Source organism: Geotrypetes seraphini, chromosome 12 (genome assembly GCF_902459505.1).
Source record: "Geotrypetes seraphini chromosome 12, aGeoSer1.1, whole genome shotgun sequence".
NCBI classification, from domain to species: Eukaryota; Metazoa; Chordata; class Amphibia; order Gymnophiona; family Dermophiidae; genus Geotrypetes; species Geotrypetes seraphini.
Window position 1 is genome coordinate 30,058,747 of NC_047095.1, and position 19,014 is coordinate 30,077,760.

General features: G+C 40.8%; 1 protein-coding gene across 2 annotated transcripts in view; it reads left to right on the top strand.

Moving 5' to 3' along the window:
• Window positions 1-11,370, top strand: part of COL24A1 (collagen type XXIV alpha 1 chain) — a 460,026-nt gene extending 448,656 nt beyond the window's left edge. For both annotated transcript variants that reach the window (XM_033916354.1, XM_033916355.1), the window contains 2 exons: window positions 3,051-3,266; window positions 10,146-11,370. In XM_033916354.1, coding sequence (XP_033772245.1) covers window positions 3,051-3,266; window positions 10,146-10,292 — 363 coding nt within the window. In that variant the 3' untranslated portion in view covers window positions 10,293-11,370. The remainder of the gene's footprint in view (window positions 1-3,050; window positions 3,267-10,145) is intronic.
• Window positions 11,371-19,014: the final 7,644 nt, after the last annotated feature.

The following is a 19,014-nucleotide window of genomic DNA, read 5'->3' on the forward strand; positions in this document are numbered from 1 at the left end:
ACAAAACCCCTGTCTCCCCTCCCCTTCACATATATCCCCTCTATATCATGCTAACAGCTCTAACAAGATAAATTTATCTTTTTTTATGTCATCTTAGCATATTTTATGCTACAGAACGAATTATTTTTTTTAACATGTATTGTTATGGGAAAACGCGTTTCACATAACGAACTTTTCGCATAACAAACTTGCTCCTGGAACGAATTAAGTTTGTTGTGTGAGGCACCACTGTAAACATCTTTCTTAGTGTTATAAAGTAGGTTTAAAATAAATGCTTTTTTGGACTGTCATCGAGACAAGGAGTCTTTTTAAATTATGCACATTGGTCTTTCTGATCTTTCATGGTGAAACTCCGAATTATATGATGAATTCAGTAGAATTACCACCCAACAAGAATTATAACTTGATCAGCAATCATCTGAGACTGAGTTTTCCAAATCCTAGAAGTATCAGATATAAAACAATATACCGTACTCCATAACTGACAGCAAAATGGTGGAACTCTGTACCCATACAACTAAGAACCACTCCCTCCTTTAAGAACTTTTGTAAAGACCTGATTGCAAAAGATCTCAGTAATGTTAAAAGAGGACTCTTGGAAAGATACTGAAAACCTTTAATCCTGATAAATAGTTCATCCTATTGATCCGTATTAAGATTGTAATTCCCAGGTACATTAGATAGACTGTGAGCCCACTGGGACAGATAGTGAAAATGCTTGAAGTACCTGTATGTAAACTGTTTTGAGTGTGGTGGTAAAACTACAAAAAGGCAGTATATGTCCCAGTTCCTACCTAGCTAGATTCCAAGTAGTAAAACAGATTTTATGCTGTTTTCTAGGAAAAACAGTGGATTTCCCCAAACCATCTCAATAATGGCCTATGGACTTCTCTTTTAGGAAATTATCCAAACCTTTTTTAAACCTTGCTAAGCTAACTGATTTGACTACATTCTCCGGCAACAAATTCCAGAGTTTAATTACACATTGTGTAAAGAAATATTTTCTCCAGTTTGTTTTAAATCTGCTACTTAGTAGCCTCATCACATGCCCCCCCCCCATCCTGGAATTTTTGAAATGAGTATACAAGCGATTTACATCTACCCTTTCCACTCCATTAAGTATTTTATAGACCTCTACCATATCACCCCTGAGCCATCTCTTTTCCAAGCTGAAGAGCTAGCCTCTTTAGCTTTTCCCTCCCTTTTCATCCCTTTTATAATTTTCATCGCCTGGATTCGCTAAAGTCACCATGCATGTAATAATAACGCTAAACCATTGTTAAGAACATAAGAAGTTGCCTCCGCCCGATTATCAAAGCAGCTCACCGTGGTCTTTTCTGTGCTGTCTAGCAGCCTCCGATTATACTATACAAATGTAGCATAATGAGGTCATTAGTATTAAAACTGTAATATAGCGAGGTCATTAATATTAAAATTACCTCTTTGGGTGATTCTCCATAAGGAATGCTCCTCCATTTACGAGGAATCAAGACTGATATTTACCAGCAGGATTTGAGCTGTCATACCTTACTTTCCTGTCAGTGCCTGAGCCAATCAGCACTCAGGCACTGACAGGAAAGCCCAGTGCTGATTGGCTCAGGCACTGACAGGAAAGCAACTCATATCTGCCACCAGAATGACCCCAATTCCTTCTAAATGGAGCCAAAAAAAAAAGCCTGGTGATATAGTGCCCCCCTGCTATTGCCGCCCCCCACCCTATATGAAAGATCAGCAGCTCCTCCCCTAACAACCCCTCATTTCACCAAGCCTGGTGATCTAGTGGGCCATCCTCCCTCTGACCACCTCTGTACTTTCCCTGACAGCAAACTTCCCCCCCTCCCCGACAGCCCCCCACCACACCAAGCCAGGAGGTCTAGTGGGCCATCTCCCCCTCAGACGCCTCCCACACTTTTTTTTAGAAGGCTAGCAGGAGGGATGCTGACTCCCTCCTGCTAGCAGGCCTGCCTCTTCAAAATGGTAGGCCTTCCCCTTCCCAGGGCATTCTGGAATGCACTGGGGAGGGCCTAAGCCCCTAATTGGCCCAGATGCCTAAGTTCCTTGTGGCCTTGGGAGGGGCCTTAGGCACCTCAGCCAATCAGGGCCTTGGGCCCCTTCCCGGTGCATCCTGAGTTACACTAGGAGGGGCCTAAGTGCCATTAGTGGCCAAGCTGTGAGAGCCAGTGAGTGAGCCAAATGGCAGAGTGAGTCTTAAGATACCAGAGAGAAAAGAAAAAATGTTTAAAAATAAGAAGATCATTTGGGTCCCTGCCTGTTCCTGCTCCATCCCAAAAATCAGGCTTTGGGGCATGATTACTTAGTGTACTAGGCTGCGTTCAGGATTTAGCAAACACCAATCTTTAGAGTGGTCCCTCAGTACTCTAAAAATTCATGACAACTGCATAGCACTTTAGGAGTTTGGAAACAGGTGGGTTACAGGCATACTGTAGAGCGGGTGTAGACTGCACATTGCAGTTAACATATAGTATTTCCACATGCTGTAACTTGTGTAATTAGTACTGTATAGGTTTAGTCAATGCTTCCTCAAGAGGAGATATTGAGTAAATCTGTGCTTTGCAAATAAATTGAGCACATGGTAAAGAATATGTCTGTGCTATAACTGCAGAAGACATGCTGGGCATACCCCGAACAGTTAGCACACCTAAATGGAAGCATCCAATTATATAATTGCCCCCAATATCAAGTAGTTAATTGTGATAAATATTTGCCTTGTTTGAATACATATATCTATAACTTCCCCTTTGAATTAAGCTTAGATGCAGTAAAATATCTTGGTTCACCAAAAAACAAACAATATCCTCCACTACATGCCTCCCTGTTGAGAAACCTGCCACAAGTGGTGGATTGGACACGTTAACTCACTGCTCCTTGAATATATTCCATACCCTTACATGAATAGCTGCACAAAATGCTTACTGTAATGTTTGGGTTTTAATTCCAGCTAGATGATTGGACACTGGTGAGCTATCTAGGTATGATGATGTTGATAATGCAGAAATATGCTTTGCATAACATGGTTTCTGTTTCACCAGTTGGAATTTGGCATTGGCAAAGTGCAAATGAACTTTCTTCACTTATTGAGCTCGGAAGCAATCCACACCATCACTGTTCATTGCTTGAACACACCTGTTTGGAGCACCAATTGGACAGAGTCCCAGAAAACATCTATACGCTTCAAAGGATGGAATGGTTACTTATTCCAGACAAATGAACTACTTGAACCAATTGTGCTTATAGATGAATGCAAGGTAATAAATGGAATACTCTTTTTAAAGGTGTGCTATTTGTAGAGTGAAGTTTTACATGGGAATCTGTCCTGTCTGAAAATTGCTCTCTTACAGCAAGACTTATAGACCTAATTCTTTATAGGATGTCTACATTAGGCGCCAGTAGGCATCCTAATCAAGGACACCTATCAACGCCTAAATTTGGAATCTATGCACAATTTTTTTAATTGGTGTGGTAATTGATTGTGCCAATCTGCCAATTAAAAAAAATTAAAATTAACAATTAGAGTTTGGCGCTGAACTCTTAAGACGCCTAGCAACACATATGTCAAGGCACCCTATGATGCCTACCTGATGTCTTATGACATCACAATCTGATGGTTAGGGGCAGAGAATAGGCATGGTTGACTTAAGCATCACTAGGCATGAGTTAGGCTCTGGTAAGTTAGGCCAAGTAAAACCTGACCTAATGTACCAGCACCTATCTCTAGGATCCATAGCAACACTTAAGTATGCCTAGGTGCCACTAGGCGGGATTCTATAAATGGTGCCTAGCAGTTGATTGACAACCTCGCCTAGTGGCACCTTACAATGTAGCTGTTAGCTGCTTTAAAAAAAAGAATAGTATTCCTCAAGTTATGTTTAAGTATGAAAAGGAAAGTAGCACACATACCTGACATTTCAGAAGTGCATTATTTTCTCTCAGCTACTACTACAACCCTACAAAAAAAAAAAAAAAAGACAGATACAAACCAATAAGCATATTTAAGCCAAGTTTTCAAAAGGAAAGCACTCACATTGTTTCCCTTTGAAATTTGGGTTGAAAAATTAAAAGCCCCATTTTACATAGAGATCAGAACTGAGACCTCCGGGTTGGAACCTGCTCAGTTTTGCTGGTGTTTTAAAGCAAGATCTGCTGACACAGAGCTCACTCTAAAATACATTATTTTAGTCCGCCTCCCATCCCTCTGGATTGTCCTCAAACTCCTCAGTTCATACCAAAGCAGATGGTGAGCTTTGGAAAGGAAACAGAATAGGGAGGGGTACGGGGACTCTCCCCAAGAAACATCTCAGTTCTGCTCATATCATTAACATGTAACAGATAAAACAAAACTTAACCATTTGCAATACATAACAAGGTGAAAACAAACAAATCACCAACTTGAGCACAAGACTGTGGGAGATTCTACAGATACTCCCTAGATTCTGCAACACGGCAGTTGTGTCTTCCATCCTTATCAAAGCTGGATGAAGGAGAGAAACAAGGTGTCCAGATTCCCTGGCACATTCAAGGCAGTATGCAGTCAAATGAACATCTGGCAGGGTGGGCTTCAGGAGTAGAGTGTCATCCTACTAGAAAGAAGATTATCGAGGTAAGAACCTGAGGGTAAATTCTATAAGAAGCACCCAAAAGTTAGGCGCCAATATAGGCACTGTTCAGCGTGATTCAAGTAAAATTGGGTGCTGTTTAGTACATCACGCTGAGTGGCACCTATTTTGGAGGCACCCATTAAATAGGCCAGTTCTAGGCACAACTAAAAGTTAGGCGCCCATGTGAGTGCTTAAACACACTTAAGAGCAGTAATTCTGTAAGAAGGTGCCTAACACGTAGCCACGCCCACACTTAACATGCATAGCGCCTAAATTTTTAGAGGCGCCTTGTTACAGAATCGCGCTTTCTTGATACGCGCCTAAATTTCAATCAGTGCTGATTAAAAAGCTTAATTAAGCTTGTTATTCAATTTAGATAGGCGCCTATCTAGTTGGGCGCCTCTGAAATAGGTGCCTAACTTTAGGTGCTGGTTACAGAATTTGGGCCCTAATCTTTCCTTCTACTGTGACAGACACTCTATTCCTGAACCTGTGGGACATATCAGAGCAGTCTCCTGAGTTTAGGATGGGATAGATGAGCCTACTGTCAGAACTGAAAACCCGAAGGCATGAACATATGGAGAGAGGATCATGTGGATACTCCACAGATTTCTTCCAGGGAAATTGCTGGAGAATTCTGCCCATGAAGAAGCCATGCTTCTAGTGGAGTGTGCCTTCACAGATACAGGTGGATGCTTTACACTTCCGATATAGGCTGAAGAAATGGCCATCCGTCCATCTTGAAATGGTTGTTTTCGAGGCTGGTCAGCTTTCATAGGCAGTCCCCACCAGTTGAAATTTGTTCAAAACCTTCAGATACCGCAGAAAGTCTGCGAATATCAAAATTTCAATGACTGATCACTCTTTCCCAATCCCGAGGGAGTGAAGGCAGGCAAGCACACTTCTTGATTGATGTGGAAGCTGCAATCCACTGTCGGTAAGAAAGATGGGACTGTACATAAGACCCTGGCTGAATCTGAAATTCTGAAGGGATCTCTGCACAACACCTGTACTTCCAACACTCGTTGGGCTGAGGTAATCGCCACAAAAAAACACCATCTTTATGGTAAGGTCTATCAGAGAACTTGCTCCAGAGGTTCGTAGGGCATTCTAGCCAGTGCCTGGAGGACCAGATTAAGACTCTGTGCCGGAAAGGGCTGTCACACTAGAGAAGCACAAAGTGCCCTTCAAAAACCTGGCCACATCTGGATGTGCGGCTACAGTGCTCTTATTAATCCTAGGCCCAAAACATGAAAGCCCCGCAATCTGAACTTTCAGGGAGCCAACCACTAGGCTTTTTTCCAGACCTTCCTGCAGGAAGGCAAGCACCACAGTAATCGGCACAAAGCTCAGGTCCTCACTCCTCTGAGTGCACCAAGCTTGGAAGCACTTCCAGGCTTTCACATTTGCTACTATAGTCACCATCTTCCTACATCTTAGAAGGGTGGACATCACTCCATCTGAATAGGCTTTGCGTGCTAGCACCGTGCACTCAAAAGCCATGACGTAAAACAAAAAGCATTCTGGATCCTGCAAGGCATTTAGACCTTGTGTAAGCTACTGGGGATGACATGGAAGTTTGAGATCTTGATCCCTTTGTAGATGGACGAGGTCTGCATATCACAGTCATCTCAATCAGTCTGGTGCTATTAAAATCACCAGCCTCTGGTGCATCTTGATCCTGTGCAGAAGTCTGCCGATCATGTGCCACGGAGGGAATGCTTAAAGAAGACCTTCTTTTGGCCAGAGTTGCACTAGGGTGTTCAGGTGTTCACTTCTTGGCTCGTATCTTCAACTGAAGAACCAAGCCACCTTCTTGTTGGCTGCTGATGTCATCAGATTGAATATCGGGCATCCCCATCAATTCACAATGCATGTGAAAGCTTCCTGAGACAGTGACCCCCTCCATGGCACTAGGGTCTTCCAGCTGAGGAAATCTGCTTGCACATTGTCTACTCCTGGCACATGTGCTGCCAAGAGTATCAAAAGATAGGCCTCTGCCCATCGAAACAGCATCTGGGCTTCCAAACATATAGCAGCACTCTTGGTGCCCCCCCTGGCGATTGACATAGGCTACTACCATTGTGTGGTCCAAGAAAACTTGTACTGCTTTGATCTACAGCACACTCCCAAATGCTTGAAGTGCCAGTCGAATGGCTTGAAGTTCTAAGCAGTTGATCAACCACTTCCTCTGTGAAGTGGACCAGCATCCCTGAACTGGATGCCCCTCACAGTGTGCCCCCCAGCCATATAGGCTGGCGTCCATTGCCAGTATTTTTTAATGAGTATAACTTGTGGGCAGACTGGATGGGACCGTTCAGGTCTTTATCTGCTGTCATTTCATTCATTTACTATTTATGAGATAGGGGCTATACATTCTAGGCCATCTCAGAACTCTCTCTTTCCCTGCCTTCCCCACATCCTTCCTCTCATATGAATGACCACTGTTATGAAATGGACATTGAAACATCTGGGCTTCTCCAAGACTTGTAAAAGTTGCCATTTTCACATTGGGATGCTTCTGAAATAACCACCTTATTTTACTTATAAAATGTATCTGCACAAAAGGGTGGCCATATGTGCAGGTGCTTTTCCTCAGGCGATATCCAGAGTGAAAATACATGTGTACCTTCAATATGAAACTGTCACAAAGTCTACTGGTAAAAATTACTTGAAGACTTTGCAAATATGCAGAGATTGAAAATTGTCATGAGGGAAGGTAATTTACAAAATTATATGGATTACTTTAAATGCATACTGCCTGCTTGGGTATAGATTTGCCTGGACTGAGCTGAGGTGTTCCCTGGTGTAGGGAGGGGTTTCTAAGTACATATATATTTTTGAATTTTTAACCATACATGTGTGAATTAATCCTGAAAGTGTATGTATCCCAACAGCAAATGTTAATTTATATTTTGATATAGAGAAAGTCACTTCATGAAAAAGTCACTTCATGAAAAAACAATCATGAATTTTTGTTTATAATAGTTGTCAATTTACATATCAAGTAGAACTCTGCTCAGAGACACGAAGACATAATGTTCCGCCTCACCACCCAATCATTGCAGTGTTCAATGCAAATTACTCCAGGTGTAAGTTCTCATTAACTGTTATGTTGCTAGCTACTACAGCTATGCTTAGCCTTTGATGGAAATTATAAAATATCAAAAAAATCCTTCACTTAGCTTTGAAAAGTAGCTGGTTCCGACGTGCCACGTTTCAGTCCTGCGTCAGGGAACCGACAAACAAATACAGTTAAACTGGAGGTGAAAGCTCTGAAATGAAAATAAGCATGTATGAAAACTACGGTATAAAATACACAAAATAGTTAAAAATCTCACTTTATTATATTAAAATCTATGCATGACTCAATCTAAATTTATATGCAGATTTTCCCTTGAGTAATTTTCAAAGTAGAAGTGTGCATGTACTTTCACTTTAGAAACAAGGCCATGTCTGCACAAAGAAAAATATGCATGAATGAGTATTTGATATATGTCCATGTGGTTGTAAAATTATGCTCATAACTTCCTAATAATACATTGTTAGAAGTCATTCTCAAACCTACAAGTTTCTAGCAAATGGAAACCTATAAGGGGCGTTCAAAAATTAATCTACCTCAGTAGGCAAGGAAAGAGTTTTCAAAATATCTTTGTGTTTTATTTTTCGATATGGTCCCCTGATAGCTCCATACACTTCATACACTTTTCCTGCAATGGCTTTAACCCCTTTGAAAATAATTATTCTGTTTGACCTTCAAACCAGGACGTCACAGCTTCCTTGACGAACAGGAAATAATCCGAAGGAGTCAGGTCAGGACTATAGGGTGGATGGTTCAGCCGCTGAAACCCACATTCTCAGATGGCAACCTGTGTTTGTCATGACATGTGCACCAGCGCATTGTCATGAAGAAGCAGTACACCTGCTGTGAATTTTCCTCATCTTTTCTTCTTGACTCCCACAAAGCAATCATTGTGTTGGCATAACTCTCCCCGGTTATGGTTGTCTTGTGTGGCATGAATGCCAGGCAAAAGTCCTTCATCATTCCAGAAGACTGTTGCCATGATTATGCCTGCAGATTTTTGTCTTGAAATTTTTTTGGGGTGGGGGATGACTTGTGCTTCAAATGCAATGACTCCATTTTGGACTCAGGATCTCTGTGATAGACCCAAGTCTCATTTCCAGTCACTAATGAAAAAAATATACTTGGTCTTCACAGAGCTTCTCCAAGTTCTCCTGAAAGCAATGGAGCCTCATGGCCTTGTGACATGGCATAAGCATTCTTGGAATCATCTTGCACTAAGCTTGGGCATGGCCAACTTTTCATGAATAATTTTCCAAACTGTACCTGCCACAATGCCCATTTCTTCAGCTATTCCTGAAACCTTAATTCGTCTAGTTGACAAAATTAAATCATAAACATTCTTGCACATTTCTGTGGAAGTTGCTTCCACAGGCCGTCCAGTGTGAGGATCATCTTCAATGGACTCTCTACCCTGCTTAAACTGCTCCAGAATTTTACTTTGTAGGATGAGAATGCAGACTCACTATAAACTTCAGTCATGTGTTCATGGATCTCTTTTGGCTTTTTCCCTTATTTAATGTCAAAATGTACAATGCTGCATACACCCTTCAGCACTATAAAAGTGTTAAATAGTAGTACAAGTAGTAGTAAATTTGTATCACTGAACAGTTCTCAGTTTCTTACTTGATTCGCCGTACCTTAAGAAGGATATGGTGATACTCGAGAGGGTCCAGAGAAGAGCAATAAAAATGATAAAGGGCATGGAGAACCTTCCATATGCTGAGAGGCTGGAAAAGCTGGGGCTCTTTTCCCTGGAAAAGCGGAGATTTAGAGGGGATCTGATAGAAACTTACAAGATTATGAAGAGTATAGAGAAGGTAGAGAGGGACAGATTCTTCAGACTGGCGGGGACGACAAAAACTAGAGGGCACTCAAAAAAATTGAAGGGAGACAGATTCAGAACAAATGCTAGGAAGATCTTCTTCACTCAGAGGGTGGTGGACACCTGGAATTCGCTTCCAGAAGAGATGGTAGAGCAGAGTACGATTTTGGGTTTCAAAATGGGATTGGACGAGTTCCTGGAGGAAAAGAGGATTGAAGGGTACAATTAGAGGATTACTATACAGTATAAAATGCTTTAGAGCATTAGATCACTTACAGGTCATTGACCTGGGGGGCCACCACGGGAGCGGACTGCTGGGCATGATGGACCTGTGGTCTGACTCAGCAGAGGTGATGCTTATGTTCTTATGCTTATGTTTATGTCAAGACTATCCTGATATCCTATCTCTTGGAATGTTAGACTTGCACTGAGCCACAGCTGTGCATGAGTAACCTTAAGACGTCACAACATGCACAGACTTCTTTCAACATGTTTGCTACTTTCTTTCATACTAAGATAGACGAATTATTGAACACCCCTCATATTTTTCTTACCAGGCATTATGAGCTAGATTTCTAGGGATACTAATAGTGTGTATTTCTTTACATTTTCTGCATTCCAGATTCAAGATGGCAGCTGGCATAAGACAAAGTTCCTTTTTCACACTCAGGATCCTAACCAGCTTCCAGTTGTTGAAATACAAAAATTCCCTCATCTCAAAGCAGGACAGCAGCATTACATTGAGAGCGGGCTGGTGTGCTTTATTTGAACCTTCTAGCCTTGATGCTTTGGGGGCATTTTTTATACCAGTGAAGATTTGATGCATAACACAATTATCTGTCGTGTCTTTTAAAGAAAAACGTGTTTTGAAGATCATTAGAATAAACCATGGAAGAAACCAGCAAGTAAAAGTGTTGATTTATAGCCTACAGAATCTCAGGAAGAAAAGACTTCCTCCTAAGAAGGAGAACTGTCATTTAAAAAAAAAAAAAATAGGAACATGACATTGATAAAGTATTTAATTTTTTAATATTGATGGTGCTTTCTTGTATAATTTCCTTAAATGGAGAGCTGTATATGAAAATGGACTCCTTATGGGCCACCAGAGTTCTTAACCTATTGAACAGCACTGTACAAGACATCCCATTGAAAGCTGGAGACGTGCAAAGGAGCAATACTGGCTAGAGCTCCTAAATGTGCAATAGCTTCTATCAGAGAATGACTTATGCCACAATTCAACAATGTCTTCCTTTTCTTCTAACACAACTAGTCCCATGTGGACACATACATCTTAACAGATGGTACGCTACCTCTTACATGTTGCCTGGTTTTGTGTTGCCTGGTGCTCTTTATAACACAAGGTGCTAGTGGCTTTAGTAGAGATTATTTGATTACTTATTTTCCTTCAGACTGTATGTACTGGTTACATCAAGATATGATTCTTTTGTAGAAGTCCTTATTTGAGAGTGTTTGGTCAAATAGCTCATTACAAGTAAAAATGTTATTTATGAGAAACCCTTTTCAAGTGTAAAATGTTGGTTTATTTTTTGTGGAAGTGCTCTGCAAGTCAGTACAATGTAATTAATGCTGTCAGGCAGAACACTTTCTTAGTTCTTTTAAAGATTGCTATAGAATGACAACAAAAGAGTTTGTTTCATAGTTTCTGGAATTTAGTTTATTATTTTTCAACACCCATCGGCATCCCAAAACTGATGTAATATGTATATATTTTGTAACTCATAAAAAGTTAAATACAATCTGTTAAATTATAATCTGTTCACACCTTAGGAAATCCATGTTTTTCAATATTACTAGGCCATTTCACTTTTTATTTAATTCATTAGAGGCTAAAAGTATTAAACCCTATTATTATTAAGAATACTGTTGAGAAGAACACTTTTTTCCTGTTCAAAATGTTGTTTAGTGGATTATTTGACCACACCTGTCATCAAGACATTCAAATTCTTACATGTAACACTGTACCTCTTTGTATTTGGAAAAACTGTTCATCATACATCAAAACCACTTTTAGCCACAGTGAAACACATTTACCATCCTATAATAAAAAAATGTGCTTCAAAAGCATATTTTGGCTTCTATTGCTTTTCTGCTTTTTGTTTATTCAGAATTTTCATCAGTTTGTCCAGTAATACATTTTGGAGCCCTTTACTAAACTGCACTAAAATCTGGGCTTAGTGTATTTTAACATAGGACTTTAACATGTGCTAAGTCTATATTCAACATGGCAGTTTTTTTAGACTTTTTTCTTTCTTTGGTCCCATGCTAATTTTTCTATTAGCACACTGGACTTGCCACAAAATTAACATAGGAGCACTTTCCATCTCCTGTTTAGGAGACAGTACATACTCCTGTGTTAACTCTATGTTATATGTTTAGCATTTGCTAATCAGAACACGCTAGCTGGATAACACAGAAATGCCCACTCCCCTGAGACGACAGAATTGGAAGAAAAAAAAACCCCAGATGGGTACTTTGATAAGGTTTATATTTAGAAAAAGTTAAGGAAAAAAGAATCAATGACAAAATGGTGCGCCCGTATCTGGAATACTGTGTCCAGTACTGGTCGCCGTACCTCAAGAAGGACATGGCAGTACTTGAGGGAGTCCAGCGAAGAGCAACTAAGCTGATAAAGGGTATGGAAAATCTCTCATATACTGACAGACTAAAAAAGTTGGGGCTGTTCTCCCTGGAGAAGCGGAGACTTAGAGGAGACATGATAGAAACCTTCAAGATCCTGAAGGGCATAGAAAAAGTAGACAGGAACAGATTTTTCAAATTATGGGGAACCACAAGTACAAGGGGGGCACTCGGAGAAATTGAAAGGGGACAGGTTTAGAACAAATGCTAGGAAGTTCTTTTTCACCCAGAGGGTGATGGATACATGGAACGCACTTCCGGAGGCTGTGGTAGGCAGGAGCACGTTATAGGGCTTCAAAGAAGGTTTGGATAGGTTCCTAGAGGACAAAGGGATTGAGGGGTACAGATAGGAGTAGAGGTAGGTTATAGGGATAGGAGTAGAGGTAGGTTATAGAAATAATCAGGGACCACTGCTCAGGCAATAGGCCTGATGGGCCGCCATGGGAGCGGACCGCTGGGCGAGATGGACCTCTGGTCTGCCTCAGCGGAGGCAACTTCTTATGTTCTTAAAGTAGGTATAAGTAAGTTCTTTTATAAGCTTATTGCTTAACATTATTGCATATGTTATATCAGTATTAAGTTTCTATACATAGCAAACATTTTCTAACTATGATACATATGCTCCTTATAAAAAATATGTTTAAAAAAACTAGTTAACATGCACTTAGCGTAGAAAAAAGGAAAAAATACCAAAACACATGCATTTTGCAGTATTTTTTAGCTTGCTAAGTGCACATTAATACTTAACACCTTGTAGTAAAATGGCCTCAGACCAGAAAAGAAAAGGTACACATCTATACCACACACTATACAACCATGCACTAGGAAATCTTGCAAAGAAAAATGTAACTGTACAGCAAATTCACTGGGGTGGGGTGGGGGGGGGAAGAGTATAAGAAGCTCATAGCACGAATAAAGAAAAATGAATGAAGCAACATCCACCTTCATCCCAAAAAAAAGCAGGGCACAAAATGTAACCTAAAGGTTCCCCATATTTATGCACATAGGGCCAGAGTCAGTAAATGGTACCCTAAATTAGGCACCTTTATTACCTGCGCTGATAGTATTCTGGAAAGTGTGCTCTGCGCAGACCATCCTTTACAGAATACTAGCTTGGCACACTTCTCAGGCTTCAGATGATATAAAGAATGATAAATCCTTACTCTTTACAGCAAGTTAAACATTTCATTACAACTTATAAACATTACAAAGCATCACCCTTCCACTTCAAAATGGGACAATTTGTAGCGTGCACTATTCCAGGAAGCCAGGTTATCAGCCCTGCTTGCATGTGTTATCTCTCAAGTATACTCATAATACTAGGGAGAAATTTCTTCTTTCATCATGAAACTTTCCCCTTCTCCCAGTTTCTCTGGCCTTTACTTCCAGTTTAGGGAATTCCTTCACATACCCAATCTATCCTGGGATCATCAGCTTAGCTCCCTGAAGGTTCTGACCCCCTTTAAGGCTCTCCTTCTGTAGATGGTCCACCTCCCAAGAGACTGACCTTATATTTATTTAAGAAGGAAAATTCAGCAGCCTGCATGGAGCTGCTAAGTTTCACCTTTGTCTTAGGAAGCACCTCAGCTCTCTCCCTGTCAGCAGGTTCACTCAGGCTCTCCCTCTCACCCCCAGTAGCTGCTCAGCTCTTCATGCAAGCCTTTTATTGGCATAAGTTTCCTCCTTTAATTTTCTTCTGGGACCTTCTAGTAGAGAATGGCATGGGGACAAATTTTTCCTTGTTCCCGCAGGAACTCAGTTTCTTGTCCCCGTGAGTTTTGTCGCTGTCCCTGCTCCATACCTGTAAGCTTTGCCTTAACCGCATAGACCTCGAACACTTATGATTTTAAAGTTTTGAGGCTTGTGCAGATGAGGACAGAGCTTGCAGGAATGGGGCAGGGACAGAAAAAGAACTGGACGAGACAGGAAAATGAGTTTCCGCAGGGATGGGGAAAAATTTGTTCCCATGTCATTACCTTCTAGCCCACGGAATTTAACCTTACTGGAGGCTTCCTTTCTCCTCTTCCTCTTCTGTCAGCAGCTCCCTGATATCTGGACAGCACTGCTCAGAGAGGTATTTCACCTTGCCTCCTTCCCTGCAAGTGCTGGAAACACTAACTCCGGCCACCTGCAGGAAGCCAGGATTTTAAACTACACTTCCTAAAGTTCCTGTAGGCTGCCCAGGGCCTGCCTGACTTTTCCTATTCCTCCCCCTTGTTTCTGCCCACTTACATTTTCTGGTTTCTCCCAGGAGCATCAGGGGGGTAGATCAGTGCAAAAAGTGCAGAGGCATGTTACATCGGTGAAACAAGTCAAATGCTAAAGACCAGAATCAACCTAAATAGATATCATATTAAAAATTGCAATACCAACCAGGTCACCTCTGTTGGAAAAACTGACCACTGCACCAGTGATTTTATGGTGAGAATACTACAAGGGAACTTTAAAACAATCCAAGAACATAAAATCTTTGAAATCAAAATGATAAGGTTTTGGACACCTACCAGACAGGACTTAACAGAGATCTGGGCTTTCTTTCCCACTATAAAGACATTTAAAACAGATCTGCCACTTTTCTGTCTCTTGCCCACCCACCCCTCCCTTGCTATCCCTGAAATGCTTTCATATTTTCCTTATATATACTGATATTTGTCAACATTTGCTTATTTCAGACCTGAAGAAGAAGGGTTACCTTCGAAAGCTCATCATAAAATGTATTGAACTAGTCCAATAAAAAAAGATATCACCTTATTTCCTTTGTTTTATTTCTTTATACTTCCCAGGAGCAAGAGTGCTTTCCTATTGGATTTCTTATATTTTCCCTGTTCTTCTTTTAGTTTTTCTTGTCTCTTATTCACTTTTCAGACTATGAGCAACTCGCCTAATTACACACTGCATAAGAAAAGTAAATGTTGCTCTGTGTGTAGGCAAGCATCTTGGTGGAAAAGGGTATTGAGGAGACTATAATTTCAGTTTTGGGTCAAAGTTTCAAAGTTTATTTAAAATTTGATTTACGCGTGTACATAGTTTCAAGGCGGATTACATTTAAAATAAGCATGTAGCCTGACAGAAGTTAAAACATTTAATAACAATAAACACAACAAATTGACTTACTGGAAACAAGAAGGTAGATGGGGAGAACTACAATATTAAAAAGAAAAGAAACAAAGTTAAAACATCTTAGAGTGACTTCCTATTTATATGCCAATGGCTGCAGTTTTGGCTGAAGCTGCAGGGGAGCCTTGTTCAGCAGGGACCATCATCAACAGTGAATTTGCTGTGGTTTTGAACAGACAACCCGCCTCAGCTGCTTCCCACCCAGCAGCCTTTGTCAGCTCCTGGCCCTTCAGGTATGTCTCATAGCTCCAAATGTATTTTATTGCTCCACAAATCATTTTGTATGGAAATGCCCTTCTCGTCTTTGGTTATGTTGAATTTTTCAAGTTCTGCCATTATACATTCCACCAAACATCCTAGATTGGAATTAGACGAAAATAGGGTAAGTGGTATCCGTTGCCTTTCAAAGATTTACTTTTTAGAGAAATTTTTAGGTTAATGCCTAAACTATCGGAGAATCATCCCAAAAATTCTAGATCTAGAAATTTCTCCAGCAGACAGTGTTTTGCAGATACTAGAAGATACCTTGAAGAATAATTGCCTGTCAGTGAGCTAGGTTCTCCTTTTTTGGTGGTTTTTCATGGTTCCTGTAAAAGCAACAGGGGATTCTCAACAGCTCCCATAAGTAATTCCAAAAGTGTACAATGAAGTTTGTCAGGCCTGTTCTCCAATATCACTAGAAGTCTCCTATCATTCTTTTATTGGGGGTGGGCCCAGATAACCTCAGATCTGTAGGTCATTCTCAACAGATACTCCCTAGAGTTTGCTCAACCCTGTCCCAAAGCGAACTTCCTAGTGGTGATGTGATGCAATCCGTTCAATTCTGGTCTTATCAAGAAAGATAAAGCAGCACTAGAAAAGGTTCAAAGAAGAGCAAACAAGATGATAAAAGGGATGGAACTCCTCTTGTATGAGGAAAGGTTAGGGTTCTTCAGCTTGGAAAGAGACGGCTGAGGGGAGATATAATTGAAGTCTATAAAATCCTGAGTGAAGAACAGGTATAATTAGATCGATTTTTCTCTCTGCCAAAAATTACAGAGTAGGGAACATTTGATGAAATTACAGGGAAATAATTTTTAAACCAATAGGAGGAAATATTTTTTTCACTCAGAGAATAGTTAAGCTCTGGAACCATTGCCAGAGGTTGTGGTAAGAGCGGATAACGTAGCTAGTTTTAAGAAAGGTTTGGACAAGTTCCTGGAGGAAAAGTCCATAATCTGTTATTGAGAAAGACATGGGGTAAGCCACTGCTTGCCCTGGATCGGTAGCATGGAATATTGCTACTCCTTGGGTTTTGGCCAGGCACTAGTGACCTGGATTGGCCACTGTGAGAACGGGCAACTGGGCACGATTGACCGCTGGTCTGACCCAGCAGCGGCAATTCTTATGTTCTCTCTACCTTGGAGAGGGTGAACAACCTGTTTTTATCTACTAAGTCTATTCCCTTCATTATGTTGAATGTTTCGATCATGTCCCCTCTGTCTCCTTTTTTCAAGGGAGAAGAGGCCCAGTTTCTCTAATCTCTCACTGTACTCCTCCAGCCCTTTAACTATTTTATTTGTTCTTCTCTGGACCCTATCGAGCAGTACTGTGTCCTTCTTCATGTACGGCGACCAGTGCTGGACGCAGTATTCCAGGTGGGAGCGTAACATGGCCCCAGTACAGCGGCATGATAACCTTCTCCGATCTGTTCATGATCCCCTTCTTAATCATTCCCAGCATTCTGTTTGTATAATATGTTGCACTTATTGTTAGCTTTAAAATGAATAAAGATTTTTTAAAAAGATATATATATATATATATATATATATATATTTCTTGTGCAACATGCTGGCTAGTGAAATTTTAACTGGGAAACCCTAAAACTCATACAAAAAACATTTTAAATGCATCATCTTTCACCACCAGGGGGTTGACAATTATAATATATAATGTATTTACATAAGAATAGCCTTACTGGGTCAGACCAGTGGTCCATCAAGCCCAGTAGCCCGTTCTCACAGTGGCCAATCCAGGTCATTAGAACCTGGCCAAAAACACAAGGAGTAGTAATATTCCATGCTACCGATCCAGGGCAAGCAGTGGCTTCCCCCATGTCTTTCTTAATAACAGACTATGGACTTTTCCTCCAGGAAATTGTCCAAACCTTTCTTAAAATTAGCTACGCTATCCACTCTTACCACAACCTCTGGCAATGTGTTCCAGAGCTTAACTATTATCTGAGTGAAAAAATATTTCTTCTTATTGGTTTTAAAAGCATTTTCCTATAATTTCATTGAGTATCCCCTAGTCTTTGTAATTTTTGATGGAGTGAAAAACCAATCCACTTGTACCCGTTCTACTCCACTCAGGATTTTGTAGACTTCAATCATATCTCCCCTCAGCCGTCTCTTTTCCAAGCTGAAGAGCCCTAACCGTTTTAGTCTTTCCTCATACGAGAGGAGTTCCATCCCCTTTACCATCTTGGTCGCTCTTCTTTGAACCTTTTCTAGCGCCACTATATCTTTCTTGAGATAAGGAGACCAGAATAGAACACAATACTCCAAATGAAGTTGCACCATGAACATTCTTAGTCTTGTTAACCATCCCTTTTTTAATAATTCCTAGCATCCTGTTTGCTTTTTTGGCTGCCACTACACATTGGGCGGAAGGTTTCATCGTATTGTCTACAATGACACCCAGATCCTTTTCTTTGGCGCTAACCCCCAAGGTGGACCCTAGCATCTGGTAACTGTGATTCGGGTTATTCTTCCCAATGTACATCACTTTGCATTTGTCCACATTAAGGGCTCCATTTACTAAGGTGCGCTAGCGTGATTAGCGCGCACAAACTCTGCGCTATATGGAAAACACTAATGTAAGCTCTATGGAGGCGTTAGCGTCTAGCATACGCGGCATTGTAGCACGCGCTAAGCCCACTAGCGCACCTTAGTAAAAGGAGCCCTAAATTTCATCTGCCACTTGGACACCCAGTCTTCCAATTTCCTTTATTTATTTATTCAAATTAAAGAGAAGTAAATCTACTTGAAAACAGATTAGAAATATGATACATAAAGAAGAAAAAGGAAAAAAAAAAATTGGTCAATTATTCTCCACCAATCATATTAGGAAATGAATATTCATTATTTAGTCCACCAGTATATATGTTATATGATCCAAGAACAAAGAAAACAAAGAAAGAATTAAAGTTATATCATTAGGATGAAATAGAAGGACCATTCTCAGCAGCCAGTTCATTAAACTGCGGGTACAACTATTGAGCCAATAGTCACTCCACCCCCCCCCCTTCTTTAGCCACAATTAACTCCAATTGCTTTGGTTTTAAAAAAAGACAATATTTTCCTCTAGTGAAACACAACATTTAGTGGGAAATTTCAAAATGAAAGATGCATCCAATGCCAAAACCCTTGGTCTGTAGACCAAGAAGTCTTTTCTTCTCTGTTGTGTCGGCTGTGATATGTCAGGAAAGAAAATCTCTGGATCCAAGATGGCATTTGTAGCAGAAGTCTGGCACTGAGCTCCCTTTCAGCGTCGCCTGACTTTGCTACTTCTTCGCCTGTCGGAGTTTGGATTGTTTCAGTTGCGAGCTGCCCGACCGCGGAGTTTTGTTCCCGGGGTACTGCTGGACAGGGGAGGAGGAAAAAAAGGAAGGAAACAGCTGGCAGCGAGATTAGAGGAGGGGAAGAGGTCAGGGTGGAATGGACAGATCAGATGGG